We start from the raw sequence: 17,164 nt of genomic DNA, 5'->3' as shown, positions 1-17,164 counted from the left end.
TGGTAATGTTCCTGGCTGGAAGGGTTGTAGGGAGGTGGGGTCATTTCTCATGTAGACCCTTGAGCCATTAACCTTTTCTAGCCTGTGCTGCTTTCTGTCATTCCTGGTACCTTGAGTCTGCCTGGAAAGTGTCCATGGGTCTCTTGGGCACATGGGCTCCCACTTCTGCTGCCCCCTCTATTCATTCTAGGCTTATGTTTTTTTCTGCTCTATTTATAAACATACTTCAATCAGATTTCTATTATTCAGCTTTTGTTAAAATCTCTTAACTGGTGACAGGCCTCATTTTTTGTTGTAGGTTACTACCCTTTTAAAACCTTATTTTCTTTAGAATGGAATTCTGGATGGGAGGACATAGAAACTTGTGGGCTCAGTCTTCCATCTTGAACTGGAACTTTCTCAAAAGATTATAAACTTTTTGCTTAGAAAACTTATTCATTTATTTTATATCACTGTATGGAATCCTCGAATGCTCATTAATTAACAGGGCAACTACTTTGCCCTTTCCCTACTTCTCATCTAATTTTCTGGACCAGTATGCTTAATTCCCAGCAGCCCAATTTCTATAGTGATATGTTTATCCTCTGAGATCTTTTGGGTGGATATTCCTCATAATGCGTATTTTGTTCTTAGAGAACTGCCAGTACCAATGCAGCTTCCATTTGAACTTTGTCCAGTTTATTACACTCATCCAGTTCTTGAGGCACCTTGTTTTACATGTTGCTCTTTGCTTTTTTTTGTTTTTGTTCTTTTTTAGGAACTTTGGATTGATTGCTGAGGTGGGCAGTTACGTGAGCTTTCACCTGCATCCTTTGGCCAACCCCTCTCCTGCAGGCCTCAGCTTTGAAGAACGGAGTATTTGGAATATTGTACTTATTACCTGCTTTTCCTGTTTAACCTTCACCTAAGCTGGGATAAGCAGAGATCTCACCTGTTAGTTTTTTCTCTGCAAGGTCTTCCATTACTTGTGTCTTCCATTTCAGGCTTGGATGCAGTCTCTGCTGTTTGAGACAGAGGAAAAGAAAATGATTTGTGTAGGTTGCTTAATGAATGGTAAGGACCATAATAAAGGTCTCTGATAATTTCAACCTAGTGTGTTTTATAATCTTGCCTTTGTCCTTGCCACGATGACTGGAGAGCCACCATGCCTAGTCACAGACCTTTCTGATCTTCCTTGCCAGCTGTTCTAAACCTCAGTCCTTTGATTTATTTGCTTTTTATTTTTCCAGTATGTCACCAGAACATGATTCCAGAATTTATGGGATGCCACTTGAGGTCTTCAGAAGTTTAAATATATGTGATCCTAGATTTAAAACCAGTTAAATTTTAATAGCTTTATTGAGGTATAATGCACATACTATACAAGTGTACATTTCAATGATTTTTAGTGTATTCACTATGTGCAGCTATCACCACAGTCAGTTTTAAAATATCTCCATATTAATGGGATCCTAAGATATATATATATATTTTTTTATATATATATATGGTATTTTGTATCTGGCTTCTTTCACTTAGATAATGTTTGCAGGATGTAACAGTTTATGTTATAGGATGTAGCAGTACCCATTCCCTTACTTTTATTTTTTAATTTGTGGATAGGGGAATACTAGATCCATAGGTTACCTGGTGAAGGTCCTGCAGCAAGAGAAGGACTGGGCACAGAAACGTAGAGGAAGATTCAAACCTAAGGAGAGTCTCAGTGAGACTGTCTGCAAAGCCATTGGTTGAGTCTTCTCAGTGTATTTGTTACCTCCAGGGTATCAACACTCTTGGTCTGTACAGTGCCATGATGCACAGTGCCTGGTGCATGGATTCTCTGTGTGTGTCTGTGAACTGATTGATCATTTGTAAAGTGGCCATGTCAGAGTTAGAATTGGTCTTGGAATGCTGGCACAGAGCCTACAGGTGGCTTAGGAATCCAGAGCTCCTGCCTCCCTGGGCCATAACCAGCAGAGGGAGGCTGACTTCCTGAGCCCTCGATGAAGGCACCCACCCTTAGGTCACCACTTAGTAGATGTGTTCTGTTCTGCCAGATGAGGTTAAGGCCGTGGCAATTTTAGGGATTAACTCTGAGTTTCCTGAGAAATGGCAATTACATTTTTCCTGTGGGTTCTGGCCCAGAAGCCTTCCAGACTCTCCAAGCAGTGTACCCATTGCAATACAGAATTTTTGCTGCTCTTTGAATGCAGGCTGCCCGAACCTCAGAAATGTGCTGTCCCTGTTTGCAAGATCTGGTGAAATGGAAAGGAAACAGGTGTGAGGTTCTGCTCCAAAGTGCAAGATCATAGCCCTTTGCTCATTAATGATATGCTCCAATATGCAAGCTATGGTAGCTCTCCCCAGGAATTTGGGCCTAAACCAGGAAGATTGCCCTCTGTAATTAGAATCCCTAAGTGAAAGGTTTCAGAGGCTGAATTACTCCCAGACTCAACTAGACCTGATCAAATATATGAAGAAGAATGTGCCAGTCGGTAGAGGGCACTAGTTAGTCGTGAAAGAGGAAGGAGTTCCAGAGACAATTCTTAGGGCCCATTCTCCATTGGGTAGGGTAGCTTGAACCTTAGCCAGCGCTCCCAGGACTAGGGTCCGCTTGATCAGCTGTCAGTCTGCCCCACTCAGGTGCCTTCAAACACTGCAGTCCTATTTAACTCCTATTGTCCATGGGATCCCTGGAATCTGGGCTCCTATCTTAATTCCCTTCTATATTGTACTGCCCAAGAGAACTTTCTGTGATGATGGGATGTACTACATCCAGGGTGTAGCCACACATGGCTATAGTGTGGTAGCCACCTGCAATGTGTGGCCACTGAGCAGTTGAACTGTGGTTAGTGTGACGAGCTAAATTTTACTTTTTTTTTACTTTAAAATTGTATTTATTTTGTTTCAAGTATTTAAATTCTAATTAGTTAATACATAGTGTAATAATGACTTCAGGAGTATAAATTTTTAATTTTACCTAAATAGCAAGAAGTGTCAGCCACAGCATCTTCTGTTTGGGACCCTTAACTGAAATGGCACAATAACATCTCTCAGCCTCAGTGACAATAATGGTCATTACTCGGTAAGGAGGGTCACAGAATAGTGCTAGTAAAGCCCTCAGCACTGTGTGGGGCATATAGTTCTGAGTCAACATTAGGCCTTGTTACTATCGCTTTTTGCCAGCTCCAACGTCAGTCTTCAGCAAAGCTACTGAGTAATGAGGCCCTTTTTATTCTGAACATCGCTCGCTTATGGTAACAAAGCTCTAAATAAGAAATGAGGGCTCCTCCAAACATACATGAGGGAAACACCATAAATGGAAATGTATCTGCACATCAGACATGGAGCTTCATTAATGAGAGTCTGCTTCTGAGAAAAAGGTTTATTTGACGTGCTGACAATCCCAGGTTTCTTAGCCTGAGACATATGGAGCCTATTAATGTCAATGTGAAGGACCTCTTTGGAGACGCTTTTAAACCAAGACAGACAACAAGCCCCTTTTGCTTTCCATTCCCTAATTGAGTCTAGTACCGTGAGTGGAGAAAGACATGCTTTTAAAAAGGTGTCTATGCCTGTCATTTCATGGTGTTTTCTTGAGGAGCTGCTAATTAGTACATCTCTACCTTATTAGGGATGGTAAATAGGGACTGACCGGGCCTTCTCTGGGCAGGGAGAGTTATAGAAATCATCTGTCCTTATCTCAAGGATCAAAGTTTGGCTTTTTAAGTTACACTGAAGATGAATTTATAAGACTCCCAGTACATTTTAAAGAAATGTGTCACTTCAAAGTTATTAACTGTGAAACCATATTTCAAAATGGGCAATTGTATTGCTTATTTGCCTTACCTGCGTGGGAAGAGAAACTGTGCCTTTGGTGCCTTGAAATAGTAAAATACCAGGTGAATGCTGGCTGAAAATCTTAGGGATCATTTCAGGGTTCCTCATCCCACTGTTGCCGTATGGTGAAAAAAGCAAGAAGCCAAATTGTTTTTTTCTAATTGTCATTCTTAATTGTGAGAGGCATGAATCACAGTGATTTCACGAAGCACTTTGTAAAAGTGAAAAGGTCCGTAAGTCAGAACATGTGTCAGAGAAAAATGTCCATTATAACTGAATTGGGGAGAGAAAGTTTGCAGGAGCTCATTGTCATGGGAAACCTTCCAGCTCAGAGCATGAGACATAGACTGTGACTGTGCTCTAATGGGAGACACCTGGACACAGGACAAGAGGAAACCCTAAGCTGTGGTGGTGCTGGGAGACAGGAGAGAGGAGTGAAGATGCCAGCATGTGCTGGCAGGTGAGGTATTTGTGCTAATAAGAATGAGTGATGGTGGTGGCCCTAAGGTTAATGAATGTAGCCTACAGGGCCTCAAGTGGCTAAACAGGCCTGCCCTCTGCGTCAAACTTCTGGAAAGCGCTGAGATTTTTTTATTTCATTGGTTTACATAGCTAGTGGTTTAGGAGAGATGGTATAATTAGCCCTAATGCAAGTGCCTACAAAGGCTGGCAGGGAGAGCCAGGAGTCACAAGTTGGGATAGATGAATGGATGATCTTCCTCCAGTTGATCCTAGGAAAACTCTGCCCAGTGTTCCGGAAGATAAGAGGAAACTTTGCAGGTGTGCTCCAATGACAATAAGAATTGTCGGGGATCCCTGGATGGCTCAGCGGTTGGGTGTCTGCCTTCGGCCTGGGGTGTGGTCCTGGAGTCCTGGGATCAAGTCCCACATTGGGCTCCCTGCATGGAGCCTGCTTCTCTCTCTGCCTGTGTCTCTGCCTCTCTCTCTGTGTCTCTCATGAATAAATAAAATAAAATTAAAAAAAGAATTGTCACAGCTGATATAAACTGGAGGGAAAAATCCTATTACTGATCAAAACTAATGCCAGGTCTGATCAGCTCTTTCTGCTCTGTGACTGTTGGCCCCTGGGGTATAGTCTCACCTGCTTAAGAAGACTTCACAAGGTCTCTATGATGAACCTTGCCTGTCCCTTTGTGCTTGCCTCTCCTCCCTGCCCTCCTTGTACTCCAGCCACCACATTTCCTGAGAGCGCTGTGGTCCTGTGGTGTGCAGGGTGCTCCTCCCCTTGCCTGCCGTACATTTCTGCTTATTCTCTTCTCATTTGCTGGCCCAAAGTGTAAGACTGGGAAACTTCCTGGCCGCCTTCCTCTGGTGGGTGCCCTTCCTCTGTGCTCCCACAGGACCTATCTTTTGCTATCTTAAGCCTCATCACACTGTGAAATCAGTGCTTGACGCCCTGTGTACCATTAGATGGCCTGCTTCACGATGGGGGTGGGGTGGGGGGTTGGGGATGCAGCTTCTGCCTGCAGCTTGTTCTGGCTTCAGTGTCCCAACTCCAGCTCTAGTGTGAGACAAGTAAAAGTACTTGTTGCTCAAGTAAAAGATTTGCCTGAAAAAAATTGTGTTAAAATATTTATAATTTAAAAAAGTAGTATGTAAATCTATGATTATGGTAAAAAACAAAAAACCCTTAACAGAGAAGATAGATTCAAAAGTGGAATTCCTTTTAGTTCAGTTCCACCTTTAAACTCCTCCTCCCCATAGGTGTATACTGTGGCCTGTGTACTGGCCTGCCAAGTTTGTATGCATGCTCATATTCATGCATATGTAATTTTAAGGCAAAAAAATGTATAATATATATGTGATATATAGGATATATATATGGACACACCATTTATGCGTGTGTGTGCACATGTGTGTAGTTAACATTCTAAGTTGTAAGCAACGGAAACAAACCTGGGTGATTTTAAACAGAAAAGGAATTTAATGTTGAGTGGCTCACAGAACTGGCAGGAGGCTGAAGAAGTAGGCTTGGAAAGTGGGAAGAATGGGAAGCTGGACCATGGGTCTTGCCCCCCCCCATGAGATGTGGGGACACTGTGGCTGTCCCCTGAGCCCAGACTTCTCAGCCGGGCCCCACTGCCTCTGTCAGTGCTGCTCATTGACACTGGTGCTGCCCCTGACCAACAAATGCCATGCCTCTCTGCTCTTTGATTCGTTCATTCTGTATGCACAGGCTCTGGCAGAGGACTGGCCTGCGGTAGATAGGAGCCAGCAGCCAGCTGGAAAGGCACTGGGCCCATGGGTGTGTGTCTGCAGACTTTGACTCCTAGGAGGTGGCCTCTGCCTCCCGCTAAGTCTGCTCCTCTCATGGACTTTTTTTTTCTAACATTTTTTTGTTTTCTTTCACTGCTTTGGTGTTTAATCCATCTGGCATTTATTTTGGCCCACAGAATGACGTGGGGAGCCATCATTACTTCTTTTCTAAATGGCTACTTGGTTTTCCATATGCCATATAAGAAATAATCCATCCCCATCCGTACCCTCAGTACATGATGTTTTGAAATACTACCCTTTAATAAATGTGTTAAATCTCATGCATGTTTGATATGTGTATTTATGGTTACTCTGTTCTGTTCCACTGAGCTGTCTATTCATGTACTAAGACTGAATTGTGTATTTAAAGCTTTTGTCAAAATAACCCATCTATGTTTTTCGAAACTTTACATTTTGAAATAACTTCAAACTTGAGTTGCAAGGTTAGTACAAAGAACTATATTCCCTTCACCTGGATTCACATTTGCTTTATCACTGTCTTTATTACATATGTTATTATTACATAATTTCATTCAGAGCCATTCAAGAGTAGATTGCAGGGGGGATCCCTGGGTGGCGCAACGGCTTGGCGCCTGCCTTTGGCCCAGGGCGCGATCCTGGAGATCTGGGATCAAATCCCACGTCGGGCTCCTGGTGCATGGAGCCTGCTTTTCCCTCTGCCCCTCTCTCTCTCTCTCTCTCTCTCTCTGTGACTATCATAAAAAAAAAAAAAAAAAGATTGCAGACATGATACCTCCCATGAGACAATGACAAACATCAGGAAATTTAACATTGCTACAATGCTATTATGGGTTTGTTTAAATTCTGTCAGTTGTCTCAATAATGTCCTTTAAAGTAGTTTAATAGTTATTTTTTCTTATTTAGATGCATGATAGGATCATTCCTTTTGTCTACTTTTTATGTCTTTTGTGTCTTTCATCTGTATCAGATCTTCAGATTTGTTATTCATGATCTTGGCATTTTTAAATAGAACGGCTCATTAATTTTTTTTAGAATATTATTTAGTCATGTACAAAATTTTAAAAAGTCACATAATACAGCAGTCATATCAATCAGGGTCCTGGCAGAAAATAAAGCACTCAGGAAGTCCAAGAGACTTTAGTAAAGGGACAATTTTTAGAAACAGGATTAAGGGACACGGGGGACATTGGAAAGCTATCTCCATCCCTGGGCCTGAAGGGGCAAGGGGAGAGGACATTTTGAGAGAGCCAGTAAGAGCCAGAGCTTGGAGGAGAAATGGCATCCTTTGCCCAGAAGCATCCCTCAGGGCAGGGAGATTGCCAGAGCCGCCTCCCTCCTTCTACCTTTTAACTCTGCAGTGCCTCCCATTGGCTGAGTTCAAGCAGAACCAGGGCAGGGAACAGCAAGACCAGCCCCTGGGGCTCAGAGTAGGGCAGAGAAGGGTGAAGGGTGGATGGGTAGGGATAGGCTTATAATGAGAAATAGCAATGCCTACCCACACTCTTCCAGCTTTGTTGCTCAGAGACAACCACCTGCCGCTATTCTGATTTTTCTCTTTATCTATTTCTATATGTCTAAACAATTTTTAAAATTTATCAGTTGACTTCCTTTGTACCTTTTCCCTTTCTTTCTCTCTGTCATAGTTATATATTTTTTGTTGTTGTTAAGTCAATAGACAGTGCTTATATTATTATTTTTTAAGGATTTTATTTATTTATTCATGAGAGACACAGAGAGAAGGTAGAGACATAGGCAGAGGGAGAAGCAGGCTCCATGCAGGGAGCCCGATGTGGGACTCAATTCCAGAATCCCGGGATCACCACCTGAGCCAAAGGCAGACTCTCAACTGCTAAGCCACCCAGGCATCCCCAGTGCTTATATTATTTTGAGAGTGCAAAACTTGTTCACTGCCACACCAAGAGGTTTGTGATGCTTGGGCTTTTAAATTTACTCATTTTGTTTTGTAATAATAAGCATATTGCCTTTTCATTTGGCTATCTACAAACTTCCTTACTAAGTTTATCCAGGCACTCTGACAGCTGTGTACCATGCCTTTCATTAAAATTTTTCATATGCTCAAATATATATGTTTATTTTATTTTATATTCCTCTGTCTGCCTGTTCCAATCTGGAACTATTGGGGCCTAGACCAGCTATCTGCTGTCATCTGGAACTTTCTCTTGGCTGATTTGGTAGGCAGAATTGTAAAGATGGCCCCCAAGATTCTCATCTGCTGGTTATTTAGGCAAACAGGACTCAAGGTACTATTATGGTGGGGGGGTGTCTTTGCAGGTGTTATTAAGGTCACTAATCAGCTGAACTTAACATGAGATTATCCTTGTGGACCCAATGTCACCACATGAGCCCTTAAAAGTGGAAGAGGGAGGCAGAAAAAGAGATGTGGCAGCAAAGATGGGGCACAGGCAGGTCAGAGAGATTAGAAGCAGGACAGGGATTTGACTTGCTGTTGTTATTGGCTGTCAAGATGAAAGAAGGAAGCCATGAACCAAGAAATGGTCTGGAGGGTGGTCTAGAGGCTAAGACTGAACCTAAGGAACCCGGGTCCTGTAACTAAATGGAATTGTACTCTGCCAACAGCCTCAACCAGGTTGGAAGCAGAGTCATCTCCAAGGCCTCCAGAAAGAAATGCATTCTGTGATGTTTTGATTTTGGCCTGTGAGGCTGTAAGCAAAGAGCCAGATAATCCATGCTGTGCTCAGACTTCTGAAGAAACTGCTTGATAATGAACTTGTGTTGCTTTAAGCACTAAATTTGTGGTAATTTGGTACATTAGCATGAAAAAACTAATACAGCTGTTATTACGGTCTTCCTCCCATCTTCCTTGTGTTGGGGGTCCCCATTTTCTAGAGCTCTTCATCCTGGAGCATATTCTCTAGTGTAGCCATTCTCAAACATGGTGGTTGCAGGAGCCTTTTATGCTCTTAAAACTTAGTGGGGACCCCAAAGAACATTTGTTGATCTGGTTATACCTATCAATATTTAACATGTTAGAAACTAAAGCTGAGAGATCTTTAAAATGTTCATTAGTTCATTTCAAAATAACAGTAATAAAACACATTGCATACTAACACAAGAACACTCTTTATGACAAATACAGTTTTTTTAAAAAACAAAAACCACTACTGAGAAGAGAGCCATTGTTTTATATTTTTTGCAATTTCTTTAATGTCTGGGTTAGTAGAAGACAGAGGCTTATACCTGTTGCAATGTATTGTTCTAGGTGAAGCATCTGAAGACAATCTGGTCCCAACATGGATGTAGTTGGAAAAGCAAGACCTCAGTGATCCCTCAAAGGCTCTCAGGGGCCCCTGAAGTCCCTTGGCTATACTTTGAAAACTGCTACTGTGGTGTCTTATTGATCAAAGTATGATCTAGGGACCAGCAGCACCAATGTCCCCAGGATCTGTTAGGAATGTGGACTCTCTCAGACCATCTGAATCAGAACATACAGTTTTTTTTTTTTAAAGATTTTATTTATTCATGAGAGAGAGAGAGAGAGAGGGAGAGAGAGAGAGAGAAGCAGAGACACAAGCAGAGAGGCAGAGGAAGAAGCAGGCTTCATACAGGGAGCCCGACGTGGGACTCGATCCCCGGTCTCCAGGATCACGCCCTGGGCCGAAGGCAGGCCCTCAACCGCTGAGCCACCTGGGTGTCCCAGAACAGTTTTATTTTATTTTATTTTATTTTATTTTATTTTATTTTATTTTATTTTATTTTATTTTATTTTATTTTCATTTTACTTTTTATTTATTTATTTATTTTTTTGAACATACAGTTTAATAAGATCCTCGGGTGGTTCCTATGCTCAGGGGGGTTTGACCCCTCCTCAGGTCTGATTAATTTGCCAAAGTGGCTCACAGAACTCAGAAAAACACTGACGTTTGCCAGTTTATTAAAGGATATGATAAAATATACAGATGAATAGCTAGATGAGGAGATACATAGGACATGGTCTGGGAAGGTCCTGAGTGCAGCAGCTCTGTCCTTGTGGAATTGGGGTGTATCACCTTCTTGTATGTCAATATGTTTACCCACCTGGAAGCTCTCAGAACCCTTACTATTGAGATCTTATGGAGGCTTCTTACATAGGCCTGATCAATTATTAACTCTATTCCTTGCCCAACTCCTCTCTATAGGATAGGAATGGGGCTGAAAATTCCAAGCTTCTAATCATGGCCTGGTCTTGCTGGTGACCAGCCCCCATCCAGGAGCCCACCCAGAGTCACTTTCTTAGAACTACAGATCTCAATGTCACTCAGGGATTTAGGAACTCTCTGCCAGGAACAGAGATGAAAACCAAATACATATTTCCTTCTCATAAATCACAATATCACAGGCATTTACTTCTGAAGTATAGTATGTTCTCTGAGCCCTTGCATGTCTCAAAATATCTTTATTATAGTCTCATGTTGACTTGATAGTTTGGGTATAGGCTAGATGCTAGGCTAGATGAAAATCATTTTAGTTTTCAACTTCTGTTGAAGGAGTAAATCAGTGGCATTTGGTGGGAGAGAAAGGTATATTCTTTATCTGTATAGGCTTGGGGAAGAAATCCAGGGTCTGCTAACCTTCCTGTAAGTAGACTTTCAACCAAGTTGCATGTTTTCAGCCCCTTGCCTGATTTCTACCTTCCTCAGGAATTTTTCCTCTGTGTCCTGAGGCTTTACCAGGGTCTGTAGGGCAAACGCTTCTCATTTTTAACTCTCTCTACTTGATAAAGTAGAAAAGTTTATAAAGTTTTAGAAAAGTTTTAAAGTTTATAGTTTCCCTTGTTCCTACCATTCTCTTTGGATTTTCAGTTTACACATTTGTTTATTATTTCACTGTCCTTTGGTGGTGTTTCAATGGCTGTATTTGCTCAGGAATCTCCCAAATGATTTAATTACCAGAATACTACAAAATGTTCTGCTGTCTGTTGGGTCTGAAAGAGTGTTGGTCCATCTTTCATTGTTATTTTTTATATGAACTTTATAATCAGCTTGCCTACACCCAAAACCCACTGGCATTTTTACTGAGATCATATAAATTTATAGTTTAATTTAGGAAGAACTGACATCTTTAAATTATTGAGTCTTTTGAGAACAGAATATGCTTTTCCATTTATTCAATTGTTCTTTTATATCCCTCAGTAGAATTTAAAATGTTGCTTCTTGTAGATTTTGCTTGTCTTATATTTTCTCCCTTTGGTTGCTATTATAATTGAGATAATTTCTTCTATATTCTTTGTAACTGTTTGGTGTTTCACTTACCATTGTATCAAATGAGGTCTTTTTGATTTTGATGTATACAAATCTCCTTCATATTTTAAAATATATTAACTAGATTTTTGTTTAGTTTTAAAAGTAATGTATAAAAACATAAAAATAATTAAATATATAAAAGGGTATATGATGAAAAGTAAATGTCCCTCTTGTCCTGGTCCCCCAGTTTAATCCCAGTTGATTACTGTGGATTATTTATTGTATTATCCTTCCAGAACTTTTTATATATATACACGGGCATATGCATATTCAAAAAGATGTTGAAATGGTACTCTTTCTTCCTTTTGTGTGAGGCCCAAAAGCCTGCAACATCATTGTAGATGCCTTATACTTGTACCAATTTAACTGCCTTTGTAGGTTGTACTAAGAGATTGTAAGAGAGCATTGGTTGCATTACCAACTCTCCCTCTCGACAATAGAGAATGTAGAAGCTGAGAGATGTCTTTGGGGAGGGTTGTCATTGTGCTTGGTCAAGTGAGTGTGGTCTCTGGGCCCGTTTCCTGGCATTTGTGAGAAATATAGTACCTATTTCAGCCTGAAATGGTTGAAAGGCTGTTTTGAAACTATCTACCAGGGAGTTGAGGGAAGAAGGGTAGCTATCCTGGAGTTGAGATGCATTTCCAGTAGCTGTGGGGCAAAGGTACCTGTTTTGGGGGTACCATATGTAAGTTCTGTTGAGTTTGGGGAGCAGCCAGGGATTGTCTTGGGTCCCACCCAAGAGGCTTTCCTGGTAGGACCATGTAATCCCAACAGAATGAATCTTTGGGCCTGAAGAAAAGGTGGTCTACAGCCCGACAAGAGGTAGCTCCTAAGGGCTCCACACCCATAGATCCCCAGTGAGAGAAGCTCCAAAAAGGAGGAGAGAGAAAGAAAAATCAAAACCCATAACAGGTTTCTGTAAAACATCTGAAAGCTCTGCATCTGTGATACTCAGAGAAACCGGCTCCATAGCTTCTGTACTAGCCACAGAAACCACGTCTCTCTAGACCCCCTTCCGTTACATCCCAAGCTGGGGTGGGGGCAGGGTCAGAAGCCATAGCCAGCAGTGATTTGGAGACGTGAGCAGGGAAGAGGGAAACAACCAAATTTGCTCCCCTACCACATACCCCTTACCCCATTCCCACCCCCAATGGCACACAACTGCAACAACAGGCCCAGCTGACTGAGAAGGAGAAGTTTTATACTGGACAAGACTAGAGTTGTTACACTGAATGGATCCTTAAATTACTAAAATGAGGTTTTCCTTACAAGTGAATGTGATGGGGGGCTTTTTAATTATCAAGGAATGGCTAGAGACTTATGGGACCTGTAAGCAATGTCATCCTAGAGCAGAGTAAGAACAAATCCACGGTGTGAGCTTAAGCAGAAGTGGTGGGAAAGAATGTACTTACTTTCTTCATGTACCCTATTCCAACTGGTTCTGGCTTCATCTAAAAAACAAGCCCCCACTCCTCCCTCCAAATCCAAAAAGCCTTCACAGATAGGGCCATATCACACCCTTGTGTACCTTGCTTTCTACCTAGTAATATATCTTGAAAATGTCTCCTTCCCTTCCCAGCACACACGTACCTATTTTTAAGTCTGTTATGTAGTATTCCATTATATGTACAAACTGTATTTATTTAGCCATTCCTCTATTGATAAACAATTAGGATTTTTCCAATCCTTGCTTTTCATACAATGTTGCAATAAATATGTTTATTCAGTTTTTTGCTTGCATGAGGGAGGTTATCTATGGAATACATTTCTGGAAGTAAGATTACTAAATTAACCAGTGTGTAAATCTTAAATTTATGATCCTCCAAAGAAATTGCACCAATTTATATTTCTACCAACAGTTTCCTCATAACCATGCAGATATTGTGTATCATCAAATGTTTTAATCTTTGCCACTGTGAGAGGTTAAAAAAATAGTACCTTGGCAATTCATAAATAATAAATGAGATTGAGCATCTTTTCATATGATTATAAGTCATTTGTATTTCTTTTTCTATAAACTGCAAATATATATCTTTATAGATTAATTTTTTAAAAATTGTGTTTTTGTGTTTTTGAGGCAGCCAGTGGGTGAGTGGGTAAGGAATAAGACAGTGGGCTGAACGCTATGGGGGAATATTGGAATGTAGCCATGATCTTTAATCTGCTTTCTTTCCTTCCCTCTGTCCTTTGGGTTGGTATCTAGACATCTGGGTTTGAAATTCTGCAAAGCATTGACTACCCTACCTAGTCTTGTCTCCCCGCTCCACCCTGGCACCAAGCCCTCTGGGTACATATGAGCCAGAACCATGCAGGTGAGTGATATTCAGCTACCAATCGAAGGCACCATGCAGGATCCTTGTCTACACTTCCCTGTGTGCTAGGAAGCCAGCATGCATGCCCTGAGGGCTGCCTTGATTGGGTTCAGTCAGTGAGGGGCCCCACAGGAGATTGGGAGATTGGCCCCAGTATACTTTTCTTCTCTCCCTGTGGCATTGCCACAGGCTGCTTAGTCCCTTGACCAAAGGTCTCATCTCTTAGCAGTCTACCTTGTAACTCAGCCATCCCATCTTTGGGTTCCTTTAGCCATACCCTCCCTTACCCCTCAGGCCTAGGGGTGAGATGGAGGCTATTTTCAACTTTGGGACACTGTACTATTCCTTGTGAGTTCCCTACTCCTCACCTACACCTTTGTAAGTAGTCCTAATAAACTGCTCACAGATTGTCCAAAGTTGCCTGTGTCATCTCGTTTTAGGGACCTTGACTGGCACAAGCTCCTTGTGTTTAGCTGCATCCATTGGATCCTAAGTCAAAAAAGTGAAGGAGCAGCACCCACAGCTGGTATTAGAACCTTCAGCCCCACCCAGGAGAGGCCACAAAGAGTCATAGCGGGGGCCAGTCAGCAGCAACATGCTGTCCCATAGAGCTCCCCGGACCAAGTGGAGAGAGGCTATGGCACCCAGGCAGTGAGAGCTCTAGGGTGTGCTGGAGCCCTTGCTGACTGGTACAGCTGAGAAGGTTGTATCGAGTGGAGCTCTGGAGGGGTTCTGTGTTGGAGGAAGAGGTGACAGCCACAGAGTAGCACTGTGGCCCTTTCTGGGGCTCAGGCAAAGCTGGCTTCAGAAGGATCTCAGGAGTGAGGGTGAGGACCCAAGAGGGGCTGGGGAATGAGAGGGGAGGGGGAGGGGGGTAGGCAAGTTGACCAGAATGTTTCAGCTGCCGGAGAATTGGGCAACGTTGGATTCAAGTTCAAAGCATCCCCAAGAGACTGCTAGCTGGGCAGGTAGTGGTGCTCCAGCTGGGTAGGATCTGAGAAGGTGCTGGAGCCAGGGAAGAGGTGAGGATGGTAGCCAGAGCTGCAGCTCTCAGCCCCGGCTCCTGGCCTGTGAAGGAATCCCCTCTCTTGCGGTTCCTGCAAGGCTCCAGGGAATGCCACGTGTGCTCTACAGCCCGCTATTCCCACCTGCAGCCTCAGCCAGTGCTTTGGCCCCTGTGCTAAGTGGCTCTGCTGGTCAGTGCTTCTCATTATGGTTTTCCCAGGTGACCACTGTACTCTCTCTTACGTCACAGTCCAAGAGTGACCCACTTTTCCTCCCCAGCTTAGGATAGGCTTTCACTGGAAATATGGTGAGAAGAGGCAGTAAATACCATACAGAAAGGAACATTGAGAGGCCTCTGGGTGGTTCAGTGGTTGAGTGTCTGCCTTCGGCTCAAGTCATGATCCCAGGATCCTAGGATCGAGTGCTGCATTGGGCTCTCTGCAGGGAGCCTGCTTTTTCCTCTGCATGTGTCTCTGCCTCTCTCTGTCTCTTCTGAATAAATAAGTAAATCCTTAAAAAAAAAAAAAAAAAAAAGGGAACATTCAAACTGCATGGTAGAGATCATGCCTGGCAGAGCTCCTCCCTGGAGGTTTCTTTCTTCCCCTACCTCTGTCTCTAGCCCCTTGGCTTTTTATAATGTTTGATCTCCTCTACTAACTTTTTGCTTCCTGTTTGCTCCGGACTGGTAAACCAGACAGGTAAGCTTGTTACCATGTGGTGTAAGATAGATTGATAAATTTTGAGTGAGAGATTAAAGATTAATCCCATAAGTAGAGTGCACTAACATTAACACCATTATTTTGGTTGTTTGGAGGCCTTTAGGGTTATGTTTTCTCAGACTCGACTTTCAACTATATTCCAAGTAAGTGAGGTGCCCAAATAACCTAGTTCTAGGCTGGGAGTTTGTGCTATATACTCTTTTTTTAAAGATTTTATTTATTTGAGAGAGAGAGCACACAAGTGAGCATGAGTGGGGGGAGGGGCAGAAGGTGAGGGAGAAGCCAACTCTCTGCTGAGCAGGGAGCCCAACATGGGACTCAATCCCAGGACCCTGGGATCATGACCTGAGCTGAAGGCAGATGCTTAACTAACTAAGCCACTCGGCACCCCTGTGCTATATACTCTTGAAGGAATATGACTGTGTTAGAATTGGGGGAGATGTGGAGAGCAAAGAAAAGCCCCCGATGTAGCTTTTGGTTTCATTGACTGTATGTTGGGTCCAGGATATGATTAATTGTTATGGATAAAGGGCAGTGTGGCCATCAGACTTAGAAGAGGCACTGTGGGCAGATGACCACCCAGACAGACAGGACCCCAGGCACAATTCTGTAGTTCTCTTTGTTTTGGTGCCTGCCTTGGTACCCAGACCACCCATCTCTGTTTTTTCCCATGCTCCATGCTTTGTCTTACACCTTGATTTCTTACCTGAATCTTCTATTTCTGAATCATTCACATCTGTATAGCTATATATTTTTATTTAGTTGTTTATTTCAATACCATCCTGCTTCATTCGGACTCCAGCCTTCATAGTAATGTCACAAACCATCACTATTTTTGGCTCTGATGTCTTGGCACTAGCTTGGATCTGGCAGGCCCAAGAGTTTCCTGAGCTGGTATAAAATCATATATAAGGAGAGTTGTATATTCCACAGGATGGTTCGGTTATGAAGATCTAGCCAGAAGATTCTAAAAAATGTAGGGTTTAATGAAAAAAAAAAATGGCTGTTGTTATGTTAGCAAACACCCATTTGTGGTCTCCAACCCAGACTCCCAGTAAGTGGGTAATGGAGCTTTGACACCCTCCTTCCTCCTTCTGAGAGAAGAAAACATGAGCTTCTGGGAGGAAAGATGCATGTTCAGAGGCAGGTGCAGGGCAGGATCTTCCTTGAGGAGCTCTTATCTCTTCTCTATCCCTATCATTATTGCCAATTGGCCCCCTAAAAACTTTAAGGAATAGGTGAGTTTGGATGGGGTGCAACAATGCAAAGATTCTAAAAGGACTTTGAATTAGAATTGCAAAAGGGAAAGATGTCCCTCCAGTGTGCACTAGGTAGGTTCCTTCTTGGCTTACTCTCTGATGAGCAAGTGCTGTCCTGGTGGGCCAGTTTGGGGTCCTCCTGGGGAGTCCTGCAAAAAGTCTAGCCCCACCAGGTGAAGACTTAGCTCACAGTCACACCACTGCCTTCAAGGCCTTGTTATCATCTATTCTAGATAATTTCAAACATGGTCTAGACTAGCATTGTCCAGAACTTTCTACAATGATGAAAAATTTCTGTCTGCCACCAAGAGTTTTCCCTAATATACCCTTATTCTAGGTTGGGGACCACAGATGGATGCTTACTGGTGTAGCATCACCCATTTCTCAGCAAAACCCATGTTTCTTAGAATCTCCTGATTAGATCTAGATAACCCCACCATCTCCTGTCCAGCTGGCTTTGAGGTCAGTGGGCTGATCTGGCTCCACATGATGACTTCCAGTGTGTTCAGGTCACCTCTGGAAGCTGAACC

General features: G+C 42.7%; 1 protein-coding gene across 8 annotated transcripts in view; it reads left to right on the top strand.

Annotated features, from left to right (window-relative positions):
* Positions 1 to 17,164, top strand: part of POLE4 (DNA polymerase epsilon 4, accessory subunit) — a 32,796-nt gene that overhangs the window by 9,235 nt on the left and 6,397 nt on the right. For 4 of the 8 annotated variants that reach the window (XM_025453714.2, XM_025453710.3, XM_049095522.1 and 1 more), the window contains exon 4: positions 758 to 1,088. The exons of the other annotated variants lie outside the window; for them this stretch is intronic. In XM_025453714.2, coding sequence (XP_025309499.1) covers positions 758 to 771 — 14 coding nt within the window. In that variant the 3' untranslated portion in view covers positions 772 to 1,088. Of the gene's footprint in view, positions 1 to 757; positions 1,089 to 17,164 lie in introns of those variants that run through there. 8 annotated transcript variants of the gene reach the window in all.

This window comes from Canis lupus, chromosome 17 (assembly GCF_003254725.2).
Source record: "Canis lupus dingo isolate Sandy chromosome 17, ASM325472v2, whole genome shotgun sequence".
NCBI classification, from domain to species: domain Eukaryota; kingdom Metazoa; phylum Chordata; class Mammalia; order Carnivora; family Canidae; genus Canis; species Canis lupus.
The sequence above is the reverse complement of the archived record's forward strand: the minus strand, read 5'-3'. Positions and strand labels throughout refer to the sequence as shown.